This window comes from Oncorhynchus keta, chromosome 14 (assembly GCF_023373465.1).
Source record: "Oncorhynchus keta strain PuntledgeMale-10-30-2019 chromosome 14, Oket_V2, whole genome shotgun sequence".
NCBI lineage: Eukaryota > Metazoa > Chordata > Actinopteri > Salmoniformes > Salmonidae > Oncorhynchus > Oncorhynchus keta.
In genome coordinates, this window is record NC_068434.1 from 67,876,902 (window position 1) to 67,896,020 (window position 19,119).

General features: G+C 41.9%; 1 protein-coding gene across 2 annotated transcripts; it reads left to right on the forward strand.

The window, feature by feature from the left end:
- The first annotated feature begins 3,473 nt into the window (after window positions 1-3,473).
- On the forward strand, window positions 3,474-18,594 carry LOC118393854 (lysine--tRNA ligase-like). Of its 2 annotated transcripts, XM_052462239.1 has the most exons (15): window positions 3,500-3,600; window positions 6,801-6,989; window positions 7,156-7,288; window positions 10,968-11,133; window positions 11,229-11,322; window positions 11,421-11,607; window positions 11,764-11,889; window positions 12,099-12,218; window positions 12,305-12,467; window positions 12,617-12,790; window positions 12,896-12,981; window positions 13,078-13,163; window positions 13,337-13,463; window positions 17,036-17,179; window positions 18,086-18,594. In XM_052462239.1, exons 2-15 carry the CDS (start codon window positions 6,847-6,849, stop codon window positions 18,158-18,160), a joined length of 1,824 nt encoding a protein of 607 aa, XP_052318199.1. In that variant the 5' UTR covers window positions 3,500-3,600; window positions 6,801-6,846; the 3' UTR covers window positions 18,161-18,594. The 2 variants fall into 2 exon arrangements, with proteins under 2 accessions (XP_035642886.2, XP_052318199.1); XM_035786993.2 differs by lacking the exon at window positions 6,801-6,989 and having other exon boundaries at window positions 3,474-3,600.
- The last annotated feature ends 525 nt before the right edge of the window (window positions 18,595-19,119 follow it).

A 19,119-nucleotide genomic window follows, 5' to 3' on the forward strand; every position in this document is an offset into this window, starting at 1 on the left:
TCTCTTGATTGTTCATTGCATAGGGGAAACTATAACGAAACATTGTAATTCTATGAGTTATTTCTGTATCTTTTTGAATAGTATTCATACTGTGTGCCACTGGGTTTATATTTTATTTTTATGATTGTGCTTTTGTCAACCAAGACAAACACATTTCACCTAATTCAAACAAACTTGGCATTTTTTTGGGGGGTCAGTAGTGAACCTGTTGATAGCACTGACAGGTTATAGGTATGGGGAGTGCATGTTGCCTATGTGTTTTTAGCTACCATGTGAACAACTTAAATGTTACCATAAATGAAATGAAAATGAATCCATATAAAATGTATTTTTGCTTTTGTTGGGGCATTTGTATATTCTTGTAGTTATGACATTTTTGGCCGATACGATATCCAATATTTTCCTTGCCAAAAAACAATACCCATAACCGGAACTTTAAATTTTAGTAGCCTTTTAAGCATTCTAGTACAGTTAAATAGTTGAAACACACACACACACACACACACTGACCAAAAAGTTATTCAGTTGGCATTTACATATGTCCTCATTACCAGTAAAACATAATGAAAACCTATTTCTTTCACTTACTTGCTGTGCTGTTTTGTTGTTCATTTGTTCAGTCTCAACCAGGATTTCATCATACATGTCAAGCAGTGAAGTTTCATCTCTGTCTGTCCGTGACCTCTCTCCCTCGGTGCACACTGTCACTGTGTCCATTTCCATCTTGTCCAGCTGTGTCTGTAACATTTCACGTAAACCCTGTTTCTTGTCTGCATTGAAGTAGCGGTCCTTGTACCTAGCATCAAGCATGGTGGTGACACAGTAGACTCAGAGAAAGTGCCACCAGATCACTTGTTCACAGCCTCTAGTAGAGTACTTTTTGAAGTTAACCTGACGGTCTGTGTTGGTATTTTTGTTGAGCAGGTGTTTCTATGCCATGACAGAGGGTATCACGTCTGCTGCAGACGCAGTTGACCTTATTTCTTGAGTCAGTTGTTCGAATGGAGCTAGGAGTGTTCGTGTTTCCAAGTTTAAAACATGTTCTCAAATGCCATTGAAATCGCAGCAGTGCTATGAGAACCAGCACATTCTTGGGGTGGCAATACGGCTTTCCTCAGTAGGAAATCCTTGTTAACCCACTGTGCTGTCAGACTCATCATGCTCATGTGGGCTAGGTTATGAATGCTGTGTTTCACGTGTAGCGCTATATTTTTTGTGGTGTCATCTACCTACGTTATATAGGTATGTACGTCAGCTTTGACATCGGTTTTGCACATCTGCGTTAAACTAGACATCGGGCCGATGCTGATGTTGGCATTTTTAGCTAATATCGGCCTATTCCAATATGCTTATTCCTAAACGATATCTTAACCGCCATCGATAAGAAACATTACTGTGCAGCCGTATTCATTGATCTGGCCAAGGCTTTCGACTCTGTCAATCACCACATCCTCATCGGCAGACTCGACAGCCTTGGTTTCTCAAATGATTTCCTCGCCTGGTTCACCAACTACTTCTCTGATAGAGTTCAGTGTGTCAAATCAGAGGGTCTGCTGTCCGGACCTCTGACAGTCTCTATGGGGGAGCCACAGGGTTCAATTCTTGGACCGACTCTCTTCTCTGTATACATCAATGAGGTCGCTCTTGCTGCTGGTGAGTCTCTGATCCACCTCTACGCAGACGACACCATTCTGTATACTTCTGGCCCTTCTTTGGACACTGTGTTAACAACCCTCCAGGCAAGCTTCAATGCCATACAACTCTCCTTCCGTGGCCTCCAATTGCTCTTAAATACAAGTAAAACTAAATGCATGCTCTTCAACCGATCGCTACCTGCACCTACCCGCCTGTCCAACATCACTACTCTGGACGGCTCTGACTTAGAATACGTGGACAACTTCAAATACTTAGGTGTCTGGTTAGACTGTAAACTCTCCTTCAGACCCATATCAAACATCTCCAATCCAAAGTTAAATCTAGAATTGGCTTCCTATTTTGCAACAAAGCATCCTTCACTCATGCTGCCAAACATACCCTTGTAAAACTGACCATCCTACCAATCCTCGACTTTGGCGATGTCATTTACAAAATAGCCTCCAATACCATACTCAACAAATTGGATGCAGTCTATCACAGTGCAATCCGTTTTGTCACCAAAGCCCCATATACTACCCACCATTGCGACCTGTACGCTCTCGTTGGCTGGCCCTCGCTTCATACTCGTCGCCAAACCCACTGGCTCCATGTCATCTACAAGACCCTGCTGGGTAGTGTCCCCCCTTATCTCAGCTCGCTGGTCACCATAGCATCTCCCACCTGTAGCACACGCTCCAGCAGGTATATCTCTCTAGTCACCCCCAAAACCAATTCTTTCTTTGGCCGCCTCTCCTTCCAGTTCTCTGCTGCCAATGACTGGAACGAACTACAAAAATCTCTGTAACTGGAAACACTTATCTCCCTCACTAGCTTTAAGCACCAACTGTCAGAGCAGCTCACAGATTACTGCACCTGTACATAGCCCACCTATAATTTAGCCCAAACAACTACCTCTTTCCCTACTGTATTTAATTCAGTAATTTATTTTGCTCCTTTGCACCCCATTCTTTTTATTTCTACTTTGCACATTCTTCCATTGCAAATCTACCATTCCAGTGTTTTACTTGCTATATTGTATTTACTTTGCCACCATGGCCTTTTTTGCCTTTACCTCCCTTCTTACCTCATTTGCTCACATCGTATATAGACTTGTTTATACTGTATTATTGACTGTATGTTTGTTTTACTCCATGTGTAACTCTGTGTCGTTGTATCTGTCGAACTGCTTTGCTTTATCTTGGCCAGGTCGCAATTGTAAATGAGAACTTGTTCTCAACTTGCCTACCTGGTTTAATAAAGGTGAAATAAAATAAATAAAAAATGCTTACCGATATATTGTGCATCCCTAGTAGTTATATTTATGTAAACCTGTTGGAATCTATATTAATAAAGATAGATGATGTGTTTTCCTTTGTCTAATTTATTTACCCACTCTGATGTTTGGTTTTGGTTCAATTTTTGCATTGATCAACTTTTCTTTTGTTGTTCAGGAGACACATGTATTTCCCATACCGTGAAAGATTTGAAATGTCAAAATCACAAGCACATCAATCTAATTACGTTTGAAGACATAACTTATCATCAATTAAATGCATAGTGGCCATACCCTAGTTATCCATCCAAAACATGTCCTAAAATTATGAAGGGAGGGAAGGATGCTCAGAAACCAGATGAATATGATCACATATTGACATGTATTTTAATATTCGCATTAGACATTTATACTTAGTAAAGGACCTGTGTTCTTCAACGAAGATAAAAATGAAGGCCACCCATGGAGTTATTTGAAACAACAAAATAAACTCATATGATCCCCTTTTGGTCTGAGTGCTGTCCTACTTTTACGCAGCGTCTTGCGTCAGACTGATGCCCTCGAACGCGTTGAGACGTCATTGCGTACAGTTGTGTGTGTGTGTTGGCGTTGATTTTGCTTGCAGCACTCATTTGCTGCAAGAGGAAGATGGCTGACGCTACAGAGGTGGACGCAAATGAACTCAGCAAAAAGTAAGCCAATGTCGATTCACTCTTCTATTGGAAATAATATATGAAGATGTGTGCAACACGTTGATGATGTGTTTCACTTCCGTGTTATTATTCGATCAAATTTTTGGGATATTGTTGCACACAGTTGCATCAGATCGGATAAAGATCGATGGTTAAACGAGTGTTCCATTGCGAATGTGCATACAAATTCCAATGGTCTTTTCTGTCAAGCGACATGGATGCTCTTCATCCTATTCTGTTAATGGTGATGATTACAAAATTCATATTGCACCGTAGAAATTACCCAGGTAATTTGCTGACGTGAAGTTCCTTATTTTCAGCTAGGTTTATTGACAAAACCACGTTTTAGCTGAAGAAGTGTTTGCCTTTTTGGCTTTACCATAATGAGTTGCTTGCCAACTTCACCAACCTTTCAGGTCATACAGATATGCTATATATTTGAGGAAACAATGAAGTAGTCAGCTTTATGCATCCAAGCTAAATATCCTATTTCACTTCCGTAATGTGATGGCTTGAAAGATAGTGAATTTAGCTAGCTACTTCTGGGTTACGTGGTCTGATCAGCTCAGAATGAAAGTGAAACGTTACGTGGTCTGATCAGCTCAGAATGAAAGTGAAACGTTACGTGGTCTGATCAGCTCAGAATGAAAGTGAAAATGTTCTGCCTACTCAGTGGAAAATGTTCATACTTCAGTAACAGTACAGTTACAGTAATAGAAAATGACTCAAGTGAAAGAGTAAAATATTACCTGAGTAAAAACATTTGGTTTGAAATATACTTAATTATCAAAAGTCAAAGAAAATGCTTGATTTGGACACTCAAACGTGACTCGGCAGGACAAACCCATTTTCACGGTGTCAGGTATATCATCAAAATAAATCAATTACAGAAATATTTTGACTCATTCAGCAGTTTTTACCTGATTTTAATTAGAATACTATTGGAAATTAATGTTAAATTCCATTGTTATTCCGAAAACAAATTGAAATCAGCTACAAAATGGTGTATCATACACTGCACTTGAGGAACAATGGAAGTAATTCTCCTTTGAAAGTTAATAAACATGTCACCACTTTCGAGAAAATGGACATTGAATGTTTTGGTACACCTACTGGCGAGCTTTGTCTACACCCATTCAGCATAGTTCACACCTTTCTTAAGCCTGTCCCCACCCATCTCTTTAAGGATTCACATGTGAGTCCATGTGCTAAACAAAGTAAGATTAGTGTAGTAAATAACCAAAGATTTCAAGACTAAATGTGTTGAAAGTAGTAGTAAAAATACACTTTACCAAGGCATATATCCTAATCTGACTTCGGTGCAGGTCATATTGTTCTTCACATTACCGTCTTTGGTAAACACTATATATCAACATGTATTAGTCAAAGGCACAGGATACAGAAGTTGTAAACGGCACAGTGAAATTGTTATTTGCATAGTAGCAATATTAAGTGTCCACATAAAAATATTTTATAATTATTAGATGATGCTTACCCAGACACACTTTTAAATTGATGGGTCATGTGGGGAAAAAATGCTATAACCACCCCCCAGCCACATCTACCTAAGTGGATGTGTCACTATTGTCTAGACATGTACACGTGTTCATGAAATACAATAGATGGTTGTAATAATCCCCAGACACATCTGGCTAACTTGATGGGTCGTGTAATCATCTGGCGAAGCGGAGTCTCTTGTTTAGGTAGCTAGCTAGCTAAACAGTGAACCATAATCCCAACCCATACAGTACAAACGGATTGACGTACTGAGTAGCTCATGTTATAAACAGACGCATGCTACATTGCAGACCAATCCAAACTCATCTCTCGGCATGTCCATCCCATCCATTATTTCAGCCAATCATGACCAGCGGGAAGGTTCCTGTCTTTTTCTGTAGCTAAACCAACTAGTCTTCGAATTTAACATTTTGATTCATATTTACAGATGGCATGCACGTTTGTTATTAAGGCACATGAATGTTCACATTCTATTTTTATCCCCAAAAATGTTTTACATTTAATTCTCTTGTGTATTAGCGACGTGCAACATTCGCCGAGCTTCCTGAAACTGTCCATGTTTTCATTTGGGGGTCGCCAAAACAAAGGGAAATGCAACACTTATTTGTCAATCACTCATATCGATATCACATTGTAATCAATAGAACAAGGTGGGGGGTCAGGTTGCAAATCCTGTTCAAAGGAACCCTACTGAAAAAGCACATGGAATCTGGGAATAGTGTGCATATCACTGGTTAGAGGACAACTTGTAAAAAATAGCCAGCTACATTTTGGATTGTTGCATTTTGTTTAAAGTGGGTTGCCAACGTGGAAAGGTTAACGCAACACTATTTTGTTAATCACTCATATTGATATCACATTAACATCAATAGACCGGGGGGAAATAATTGGGTTATATGCGCTATTTAAAGTTGAACTGACGGCGCTTTAACTACTCAGCAGATATGAAGAAATGTAACTAATCCTGGGGATTGCAATACAATAAACCTAGCAAGGGCAATGATCACAGGTCAGTCATAACGTGGCTAATCAGCTATCATATCTATTTATGTAGCTATTTATTTAGCAAGTTAAAGCATGGCGCCTAACGTTAGCTAGCTAAGGAGGATGTCATTGGGTAAGTGAGTGAGTGACTGACCCTTTTCCCCTCTTATTGTTTTTCGGTGGCTACAGCTAGAGATACAGGTGTCATTTAGTCATTCTAGGAGGCTGCCGAAATGGAAAAGAAGCTAAATCAGTTGCTTGGTTATTTAACTTAACCAAATTACGACCCGAAATAGGATATCAACACTGACCAGGGTTGGTTGTTCATTTTGAATGACAGTTTGACTCTTAAATCCGTATATTGTTGTGAGCCCAGGGACCTTTATAGAGAGACATCCCTGATATATCTCAGGGCCATTTGAAAATGATGGCAGAGTTTTCGAACTGCAAAGTCCTGCAACTTTTACTCCCATGTAGTGGAGTAAAAGTTGTCCAAATATAAATAGTAAAGTATAAGACACCCCCCCAAAAAATGACTTAAGTAGTACTTCAAAGTATTTCTACCTACTTTACGCCACTGTTACTAAACCCGTTAACACAGAACAAAAATATAAACGCAACATGTAAAGTGTTGGTCCCATGTTTCAAATTTACAGAAATAAGTCAGCTGTGCTCTGTGTGTGTGTGTGTCTCTCCAGGTCTGGTCATTGACTGGTGTAGCACAGTAGGTCATCCTGCCTCACCATGCTGACTCTGGTGGTCAGAACTGCCAGGCACCAGGTGTGCCAAGCCTTTGGGGTCAGGGCTCAGGGGGTAAAGTTCGCTCTCCCCAGTGCAGCGTCAGTCCCAGCTTTAATTCAGGGGAATCGCTGGCGAGGTGACAAAAGGTTGGTGGCTTTTCCATTCAGTGAGAAAAACAACCACCCTTTTGTCATGAATGATTCCCTTTTTAGGCATTACTTGTATGGCTTTATTAAGTAGTCCCCTCAACCCCGATGCAGAGTCCACTAGATACCCTGATGTTACCCTCTGTGTCTGTGTTGTTGTTGTCAGTGAGCTGAAGAGGCGAATGAAAGCTGAGAAGAAGGCATCTGAGAAGGAAGCCAAAGTCAAAGTGCAGGTTGAGCAGAAGGAGACCAATGGCCAGGCAGATCAGAATGCAGATGAGGAGACCCTGGACCCTAACGTGAGCTATATGGATGTTTATGTTCATCCTTCCCTCCCTCTTGTGATTTGCTTGAGAACATTTACTGCTGATCTTAGTAGAATATTACTAAGTCAAGGGTTTTTCCTTATTTTTACAGTTTTCATCATTGTAGAATAATAGTGAAGACATCAAAACTATGAAAAAACACATATGGAATCATATAGTAACCACAAATCTAAATATATTTGAGATTCTTCAAATAGCCACCCTTTGCCTTGATGACAGCTTTGCGCACTCTTGGCATTCTCTCAACCAGCTTCATGAGGTAGTCACCTGGAATGCATTTCAATTAACAGGTGTGCTTTGTTAATTTGTGGAATTTCATTCCTTCTTAATGCGTTTGATCCAGTCAGTTGTGTTGTGACAAGGTAGGGGGATATACAGAAGATAGCCCTATTTGATAAAATACCAAATCCATATAATGGCCAGAAGAGCTCAAATAAGCAAAGAGTCCATCAATACTTTAAGACATGAAGGTCAGTCAATACGGAACATTTCAATGACTTTGAAAGTTTCTTCAAGTGCAGTCTCAAAAACCATCAAGAGCTATGATGAAACTGGCTCTCATGAGGATTGCCACAGGAATGGAAGACCCAGAGTTACCTCTGCAATCTGCTGCAGAGGAAGTTCGTTAGTTACCAGCCTCAGAAATTGCTTCCCAAATAAATGCTTCAGAGTTCAAGTAACAGACACATCTCTGTTCAGATTTTGTCCTTTTGTCTGGAGTCCAAATTGGAGATTTTTTTTGCTCCAACCACCGTGTCTTTGTGAGACGCAGAGTAGGTGAACGGATGAGCTCCACGTGTGTATTTCCCACCATGAAGCATGGAGGAGGTGGTGTTATGGTGTGGGGGTGCTTTGCTGGTTACGCCATCTGTGATTTATTTAGAATTCAAGGCACACTTAACCAGCATGGCTACCACCGCATTCTGCTGCGATACGCCTTCCCATCAGTTTTGGGCTTAGTGGGACAACCTTTTTTTTTCAACAAGACAATGACCCAACACACCTCTACGGCTGTGTAAGGGCTATTTTACCAAGAAGGAGAGTGATTGAGTGCTGCATCAGATGACCTGGACTTCAGTCCCCTGACCTCAACCTAATTGAGATTTTTTATTTAGTTATTTTTTATTTCACCTTTATTTAACCAGGTAGGCAAGTTGAGAACAAGTTCTCATTTACAATTGCGACCTGGCCAAGATAAAGCAAAGCAGTTCGACAGATACAACGACACAGAGTTACACATGGAGTAAAACAAACATACAGTCAATAATACAGTATAAACAAGTCTATATACAATGTGAGCAAATGAGGTGAGAAGGGAGGTAAAGGTAAAAAAGGCCATGGTGGCAAAGTAAATGCAATATAGCAAGTAAAGCACTGGAATGGTAGTTTTGCAATGGAAGAATGTGCAAAGTAGAAATAAAAATAATGGGGTGCAAAGGAGCAAAATGAATAAATGAATTAAATACAGCAGGGAAAGAGGTAGTTGATTGGGCTAAATTATAGGTGGGCTATGTACAGGTGCAGTAATCTGTGAGCTGCTCTGACAGTTGGTGCTTAAAGCTAGTGAGGGAGATAAGTGTTTCCAGTTTCAGAGATTTTTGTAGTTCGTTCCAGTCATTGGCAGCAGAGAACTGGAAGGAGAGGCGGCCAAAGAAAGAATTGGTTATGGGGGTGACTAGAGAGATATACCTGCTGGAGCGTGTGCTACAGGTGGGAGATGCTATGGTGACCAGCGAGCTGAGATAAGGGGGGACTTTACCTAGCAGGGTCTTGTAGATGACATGGAGCCAGTGGGTTTGGCGACGAGTATGAAGCGAGGGCCAGCCAACGAGAGCGTACAGGTCGCAATGGTGGGTAGTATATGGGGCTTTGGTGACAAAACGGATGGCACTGTTATAGACTGCATCCAATTTGTTGAGTAGGGTATTGGAGGCTATTTTGTAAATGACATCGCTGAAGTCGAGGATTGGTAGGATGATAAGTTTTACAAGGGTATGTTTGGCAGCATGAGTGAAGGAGGCTTTGGTGCGAAATAAGAAGCCAGTTCTAGATTTAACTTTGGATTGGACGTTTGATGTGGGTCTGGAAGGAGAGTTTACAGTCTAACCAGACACAAATGGAACAATTCACTTTCTAGCGGACCAAACTAATGCACAGTACACTGTGGCCTGAGCCAGTTCTATTCTTTTTAAAAATGTTTTTAAAAAGAATAGAAAACAAAGTGATAACTGGCTCAGGCCACGTATTCTAAGTCAGAGCCGTCCAGAGTAGTGATGTTGGACAGGCGGGTAGGTGCAGGTAGCGATCGGTTGAAGAGCATGCATTTAGTTTTACTTGTATTTAAGAGCAATTGGAGGCCACGGAAGGAGAGTTGTATGGCATTGAAGCTTGCCTGGAGGGTTGTTAACACAGTGTCCAAAGAAGGGCCAGAAGTATACAGAATGGTGTCGTCTGCGTAGAGGTGGATCAGAGACTCACCAGCAGCAAGAGCGACCTCATAGATGTATACAGAGAAGAGAGTCGGTCCAAGAATTGAACCCTGTGGCTCCCCCATAGAGACTGCCAGAGGTCCGGACAGCAGACCCTCCGACACACTGAACTCTATCAGAGAAGTAATTGGTGAACCAGGCGAGGAAATCATTTGAGAAACCAAGGCTGTCGAGTCTGCCGATGAGGATGTGGTGATTGACAGAGTCGAAAGCCTTGGCCAGATCAATGAATACGGCTGCACAGTAATGTTTCTTATCGATGGCGGTTAAGATATCGTTTAGGACCTTGAGCGTGGCTGAGGTGCACCCATGACCAGCTCTGAAACCAGATTGCATAGCAGAGAAGGTATGGTGAGATTCGAAATTGTCGGTAATCTGTTTGTTGACTTGGCTTTCGAAGACCTTAGAAAGGCATGGTAGGATAGATATAGGTCTGTAGCAGTTTGGGTCAAGAGTGTCCCCTCCTTTGAAGAAGGGGATGACCGCAGCTGCTTTCCAATCTTTGGGAATCTCAGACGACACGAAAGAGAGGTTGAACAGGCTAGTAATAGGGGTGGCAACAATTTCGGCAGATAATTTTAGAAAGAAAGGGTCCAGATTGTCTAGCCCGGCTGATTTGTAGAGGTCCAGATTTTGCAGCTCTTTCAGAACATCAGCTGAACGGATTTGGGAGAAGGAGAAATGGGGAAGGCTTGGGGATGGTTTGGGATGAGTTGGACCGCAGAGTGAAAGAAAAGCAGCCAACAAGTGCTCAGCATATATGGGAACTCCTTCAAGACTGTTGGAAAAGCATTCCAGGTGAAGCTGGTTGAGAGAATGTGCCAAGCTGTCATCAAGGCAAATGGTGGCTTGTAAAATGTAAAATATATTTTTATTTGTGTAACAACACTTTTTTTTGCTTACTACATGAATCCATACGTGTTATTTCATAGTTGATGTCTTCACTATTATTCTACAATGTAGAATATATTTATTTTTTAAAAACTTGAATGAGTAGGTGTGTACAAACCTTTGACTGGAACTGTACATGCAAACCTGACATTTTGTGACATGACGGTGTTCTAAAACTTTTGACCGGTAGTGTATTTCTCAAAAATAGGGCTGCAGTAATTGAGCTCATGTACATTTGCAGTAACCTCACTTTATATTATTTATCCCAATAGCAATACTTTAAGATCCGCACTCAAGCCATCCAGGCTCTGAAGGGCACGGCAGAGGACCCATACCCTCACAAGTACAATGTAGATCTGTCGCTCACAGAGTTCATTGAGAAATACAACCACCTACAGCCTGGAGACCAGCTAACAGACATTGTCCTCAATGTAGCAGGTACTGACAACTGTTTTCAACTATTGTGTGTTGGAATAATGTGTTTTGATGGTCAATCTGTATTTTTGACATATGTGAAACTCTGTTGTTGGCAGGTCGTGTCCATGCCAAGAGAGAGTCTGGGGCCAAGCTAATCTTCTATGACTTGCGAGGGGAAGGCGTCAAGCTGCAAGTTATGGCAACCAACAGGTACAGAACATGGTCCTTCCCAGAACTCCACTACTCATGTGAGCTCATAACTCCCACATGTATCTTTTCTAACCCATTCGGTCAATCTTCCCTGTCAGGAGCTACAAGTCTGAGGAGGAGTTTGTGCGCATCAACAACAAGCTGCGGCGTGGTGACATCATTGGTGTTCGTGGTAATCCAGGGAAGACCAAGAAGGGCGAACTGAGCATCATTCCCATAGAGATGACCCTGCTTTCACCTTGCTTGCACATGCTGCCCCACCTACACTTTGGTCTCAAGGACAAGGTGAGCACCTTCACAATCCTGTAGTGGACATACAGAAAACATGTCAGGTCTTCATATGAATGAGAGATGATACAGGACACCTTTAATTCATGTAACCTGTAGAAGAAATTACAATTTTTAGGGATCCTCACACTATCTCTAACCAATTGCCTCCAGGAAACACGATTCCGTCAGCGATACCTGGATCTGATTCTCAATGACTATGTGAGGCAGAAGTTTGTAACACGTGCCAAGATCATCACTTACCTCCGCAGCTTCCTGGACGGGCTGGGATTCCTGGAGGTGAGGGAAATGGCCACTAGGGGGCACTTGTGTCAGGGAAATTACATTGGAGTGTGGAGGAGTTCAGGTTAAGAGTTCAAGAGGGTTAAAGCTGTCTTCTCTTTGATGTGGAAAGTCATTTTAAAGGCTTCTTTTTCTCAAACAGGGTTTTGGTGATAGATGGAGATAGGTAACTGAGACTCTAAAACCACAACACACATTTCTTACAGATTGAGACGCCCATGATGAACCTGATTCCTGGTGGGGCTGTGGCCAAACCCTTTGTGACCTACCATAATGACCTAGACATGAACCTTTACATGAGGATTGCTCCTGAGCTCTACCACAAGGTAACATGTCCCCTGAGGAAGGACCAATAACACATGAAAAAACACTTTCAACTCCATGCTCATATTTCTGTGTCTTTTTTCCCCAGATGCTTGTGGTTGGGGGGTTTGACAGAGTGTATGAAATTGGACGGCAGTTCAGAAACGAAGGCATTGACCTCACCCACAATCCAGAGTTCACCACCTGCGAATTCTATATGGCCTATGCAGATTACTATGACTTGATGGATATCACAGAGAAGCTTCTCTCGGGTGAATGAAGGGGGTGTTTCTACTTCATCATTTTGGAATGTGAATATATATGTATATGTGTGTATGTATATGTGTTACTCACATTAATATGTAGATGTGTCGATGGTAGGTTCCCTTACTAACTGGTCTGCTCTATCTCTTACCATCAGGGATGGTCAAGCACATCACTGGAGAGTACAAAGTGAAGTATCATCCAGAGGGTCCAGAGGGCCCGACCTATGAGATCGACTTCACTCCTCCCTTCAGGAGGGTCAGCATGACGCACGACCTGGAGAAGGAGATGGGCGTCAAGTTCCCAGCTGCTGACACCTACGACAGTGACGGTAGGAGAATGAATGGCGGTCAATCCAGTGCCACAGCTATACCTCTATATATTTATAGAATTTCCTAGGCTGTCTTACTGACCTGTCCCTCTCCACCCTCCCCAGAGACCCGTACATTCTTTGATGAACTGTGTGCCCAGAAAGGAGTGGAGTGCCCTCCTCCTAGAACTACTGCCCGCCTCCTTGACAAGGTGCCTTTTCTAATCTACATCAGGAAACCCTCCTCCTATACGTCTTCCATGTTTTTGACATCACAACTAAACTGAAGTTGATGTTTATCCCTGTAGTTGGTGGGAGATTTCCTGGAAGTCACGTGTATCAACCCCACGTTCATCTGTGACCACCCACAGATCATGAGCCCCCTGGCCAAATGGTGAGCTCTTCCTATCCATATCACACTCATTTAAAAGCAAGCAACAGTGCTCTTATTCACATTCCAATGGACTGCAGTTTACCATTTGAAACTCAGTCATAGGTATTGCAGTGCCCCCTGCTTGTCAATGCTGATGTATCTATCTATGCTCTCCTTGATCTCTCCCCATACAGGCACCGGTCAGAGAAAGGCCTGACGGAGCGTTTTGAGCTGTTTGTATTGAAGAAGGAGATCTGTAATGCCTACACTGAGTTGAACGACCCTATCAGGCAGAGGGAGCTCTTTGAGCAACAGGCTAAGGTCAGTGTGCCTGGACAAGTCGGCTGAGTAATGCTAGAAACTACAGTTGAAGTCAGAAGTTTACATACACTTAGGTTGGAGTCATTTAAACTAGTTTTTCAACCATTCCGCAAATTTCTTGTTAGCAAACTATAGTTTTGGCAAGTCGGTTAGGACATCTACTTTTGTGCATGGCACAAGTAATTTTTCCAACAATTGTTTAGACAGATTATTTCACTTATAACTGTATCACAATTCCAGTGGGTCAGAAGTTTACATACGACTGTGCCTTTAAATAGCTTGGAAAATTCCAGAAAATTATGTCATGGCTTTAGCTGTATTCAGACAGCAAAACATTTCTCACCATCACAGTTATATACATCCCACTTTAGGACACACCTCCTTCTTTCTCCTATCCTTACATCTTATGGTTCAACAAGAAGAAGGTAACCAGATACTAAACCCTGATTACTCCCTTAAGGGGAACTGACCTCACCTCCTGACCTCAACCCCTCCTTCCCCTAGTCCATAGATGTCCGTCTGTCTCCCCTATCTCAACCGTTGCTCTACTCTTTTCCACCAACACATTCCAAAGCAATCCGTCTTCCCACAGAGAACCATTAACTTCTGACACACAACCCAGTCTCTTTCACTTCCTATTCAAGGCTTCTTCTCTATCATTTATTTACTATCGCAATGTTCAAAGTTTAGCCGATTCCAACAGTACTACATTAATCTGTACAAACAATAGTATGCAAGTATAAACACCATGGGACAACGCAGCCGTCATACTGCTCAGGAAGGAAATACGTTCTGTCTCTTAGAGATGAACGTACTTTGGTGCAAAAAGTGCAAATCAATCCCAGAACAACAGCAAAGGACCTTGTGAAGATGCTGGTGGAAACCGGTACTAAAAAGTTTTGAGAATGACACAAATATTAATTTCCGCAAAGCTTGCTGCTTCAGTGTCTTTAGATATTTTTGTCAATGTTACTATGGAATACTGAAGTATAATTTCAAGCATTTAAGTGTCAAAGGCTTTTATTGACAATTACATGAAGTTGATGCAAAGAGTCAATATTTGCAGTGTTGACCCTTTTTCCAGACCTCTGCAATCCGCCCTGGCATGCTGTTAATTAACTTCTGGGCCACATCCTGACTGATGGCAGTCCATTCTTGCATAATCAATGCTTGGAGTTTGTCAGAATTTGTGGGTTTTTGTTTGTCCACCTGCCTCTTGAGGATTGACCACAAGTTCTCAATGGGATTAAGGTCTGGGGAGTTTCCTGGCCATGGACCCTAAATATTGATGTTTTGTTCCCCAAGCCACTTCGTTATCACTTTTGCCTTATGCCAAGGTGCTCATCATGCTGGAAAAGGCATTGTTCATCACCAAACTGTTTGTTCCTGGATGGTTGGGAGAAGTTGCTCTCGGAGGATGTGTTGGTACCATTCTTTATTCATGGCTGTGTTCTTAGGCAAAATTGTGAGTGAGACCACTCCCTTGGCTGAGAAGCAACTCCACACATGAATGGTCTCAGGATGCTTTACTGTTGGCAAGACACAGGACTGATGGTAGCGCTCACCGTGTCTTCTCCGGACAAGCTTTTTCCGGATTCCCCAAACAATCGGAAAGGGGATTTATCAGAGAAAATGACTTCACCCCAGTCCTCACCAGTCCAATCCCTGTACCTTTTGCAGAATATCAGTCTGTCCCTGATGTTTTTCCTGGAGAGAAGTGGCTTCTTTGCTGCCCTTCTTGACACCAGGCCATCCTCAAAGTCTTTGCCTCACTGTGCGTGCAGATGCACTCACACTTGCCTGCTGCCATTTCTGAGCAAACTCTACTGGTGGTGCCCCGATTACGCATCTCAATCAACTTTAGGAGACGGTCCTGGCGCTTGCTGGACTTTCTTGGGCACCCTGAAGCCTTCTTCACAACAATTGAACCGCTCTCCTTGAAGTGCTTGATGATCCGATAAATGGTTGATTTAGGTTCAATCTTACTGGCAGCAATATCCTTGCCTGTGAAGCCCTTTTTGTACAAAGCAATGATGATGGAACGTGTTCCCTTGCAGGTAACCACAGTTGACAGAGGAAGAACAAGGATTCTAAGCACCACCCTCCTTTTGAAGCTTCCAGTCAGTTATTTGAACTCAATCAGTATGAGAAAGTGATCTCCAGTATTGTCATCGTCAACATTCACACCTGGGTTAATGAGAGAATCACTGACATGGTGTCAGCTGATCCTTTTGTGACAGGGCTGAAATGCAGTGGAAATGTTTTTTGGGGATACAGTTCATTTGCATGACAAAGAGGGGACTTTGCAATTAATTGCAATTCATCTGATCACTCTTCATAACATTCTGGAGTAACTGCAAATTGCCATCATACAAACTGAGGCAAGCAGCGAAAATGTATATTTGTCATTCTCAAAACTTTTGGTCATGACTGTATATCCACAGTAAAATTAGTCCTATATCAACATAACCCGAAATGCCGCTCAGCAAGGAAAAAGCCACTGCTCCAAAACCGCCCTAAAAAAGCCAGACTACGGTTTGCAACTGCACATGGGGACAAAGATCATACTTTTTGGAGAAATGTCCTCTGGTCTGATGAAACAAAAATATAACTGTTTGGCCATGATGACCATCGCTATGTTTGGAGGAAAAGGGGGAGGCTTGCAAGCCGAAGAATACCATCCCAACCGTGAAGCACGGGGGTGGCAGCATCATGTTGTGGGGGTGCTTTGCTGCAGGAGGGACTGGTGCACCTCACAAAATAGATGGCTTCATGTGGAAGGGAAATTATGTGGATATATTGAAGCAACATCTCAAGACATCAGTAAGGAAGTTAATGCTTGGTCACAAATGAGTCTTCCAAATGGACAATGACCCCAAGCATAATTCCAAAGTTGTGGCAAAATGGCTTCAGGTCAACAAAGTCAAGGTATTGGGGTGGCCATCACAAAGCCCTGACCTCAATCCTATAGAAAATGTGTGGGCAGAACTGAAAAAGCGTGTGCGAGCAGGGAGGCCTATAAACCGGACTCAGTTACAGCAGCTCTATCAGGAGGAATGGGCCAAAATTCACCCAACGTATTGTGGGAAGCTTGTGGAAGGCTACCCAAAACGTTTGACCCAAGTTAAACAATTTTAAGGCAATGCTACCAAATACTAATTCAGTGTATGTAAACTTCTAACCCACTGGGAATGTGATGAATAAATAAAAGCTGAAATAAATCACTCTACTATTATTCTGACATTTCACATTCTTAAAATAAAGTGGTGATCCTAGCTGACCTAAGAGGGAATTTTTACTAGGATTACATTTCAGGAATTGTGAAAAAACTAGTTTAAATATATTTGGCTACGGTGTATGTAAACTTCCGACTTTAACTGTTTGTAGTAGTAGGGGGCCACTGAACTGAAGCATTTTCTGAAAAAGTCTTCCCTTACGTCAACTTAGTTACCATTGGGGCTTCATTTTCTTTCTGATATTTTCCCGTTTGAGTCACCACCCTGTAAATCTTGATGAGCTACTTATTTTTAGTTTCTCATCTAGCTCCTGTGTGTATTTTTGTGTTTTATTAGGCCAAGGCAGAGGGTGATGATGAGAGCATGTCCGTTGATGAGACTTTCTGCACGGCACTAGAGTATGGCCTGCCACCAACTGCTGGCTGGGGCATGGGCCTTGACCGTCTTACCATGTTCCTCACAGACTCCAACAACATTAAGGTACAGTCAAAGTACATACAGGCAGAGGCCAATGTAGATCCTTTACAATCTCTAAAGCCTTGTTCACACTGTAGGCCTTAATGCTCATATTGTCGTTTTTAAGCTCGTTTTGAAATACTGACTGTCCAAACAGGAATTAATGACCAAATCCGATTTTTGTATGTTCAGACGGCAGTCATTTGCAGACATGGCTATGCTAGTTGTCATAGTAACGACTAGTGTGTGCGCAGTGGTTTAGGCTGATTGGTGGTGCTTCTGCTTCCTATCACTCATGTTATGTAGCAAGCTAAGGCGAGGACAATGTCTGCAATGAATGTTTCCCTGTTCCTTTAAATGTTAAAAGTCATAGTGTAAGAACACTTATAAAGCCTCAAACGATAAGATGATCCACCTTTCAAAAGGAGTCCTTTTTGGCTAGCCACAACAGTCTGCTAGCTAGGTAGCTGTTTAGCTTTCTAGCACATTCACTCATTTGTTTGTAAACCATTAAAAAGCTAGTTAGCCACCACATGTTCTTATCAAACTGTCAACAGAGTAGCTAACAAACAAGATAAGCCAAATAAGTCAAAAACAGTTGCGAGCAAATAAATCACATTTGACCGTTCAGACACAAGTTGCATGGCCAGGAATCAGATTCGCCTACGAAGGTTGTTTGAAATATCCGATTCCATGTGCTTTTAGATTTTATAATAGATTTGATATGTATATGAAAAAAAATAGAAAGGAGCTTTTTAGTCACTTCAAACTGCCAATGTGTACAAGGCTTTAGGCATGCATGTTTATTATTATGCTGTAGGGGACATTGTGTTGATGCTTGTTTACACACACACGCACCACAAACTTGAATGCGCTTCAGCAGGACTCTGTGTCTGTGTGAAACCACCTGATGTTAATTCTGTTTCACAGGAGGTGCTGTTCTTCCCTGCCATGAAGCCTGATGACAACAAGACAGCCCCTCTCACAGAGGGCACCTCTGTGTAGTATTGTGACCTCGCCTGCTGGCAGATCTCTGCAGGGGTTGGCATGGTGATGAAGCCTGGGTAAATAATCTGATTGGTCTGTTGGTCTCACTGTGTGTTCCGGTGGTGTTGAATGTTATTCATTTTATCATATGGTTTGAATGTTACAATCTGCATTATTAAGGGAAATAAGTTACTTTTAAAAATTATTTTTCCACCTTTACATAGTTGAAACATTCAATTGTGTGCTGTTTTGCCTTGTATTACTTTGCGGTTTTGTCTCTTTTAGAGTGGTGGACATCCAAGCCCAATGTAATGTCAGTGAATGAGGGTTTCTGGACATGTTAGTGTTGTGTTATTGTATGCCATACAGTCAACGACTTATTTTTACAAATTCTATGTTCACCCATACAACTGCCATTGTCACAATAATAAAATGACAAAAGTGAATCTGTATTCCTATGATGGAGTATGTGTCTGCAGCTGATATACTGTTGTAGTAGGCTTAAGTTACTGGTCTGTGTTCTTTAGCCATGGTGTTTATTATGTACCTTTTCATAACTTTTGGATGAACCAGGGGTGTAGTCATTCAGCCAAATCTGTGCGAAACATTTCTTAAAACTGAAGCGAACGAAATGGGTAGGGACGCACCGCAATTTGTCCAATTGACAGTTTGGCAGAATGACCACCTATTCTGTTACAAAATGTTTTGTCTGTCTTTTCATTTTTCCAAACGGGAAACATTTAGCAACAAACTAGAGTTTCTATTGGACAAATTCAGGTAGAGCAATCCATTTCATTCTGCATCTGTGTTTCTTAAACGGTAAACTGTTTGTTGCAAGACATAATGAATACACCCCTGGTGACTGAACTCTTGACAACCAATGTGCACCCCACCTATATGGATCCCCTAAGAAAGGATTGTGGGATGACCTGTGTACAACACCGTTGGTTCGAGGAGGAAGAGCACAAGGTGAGTTC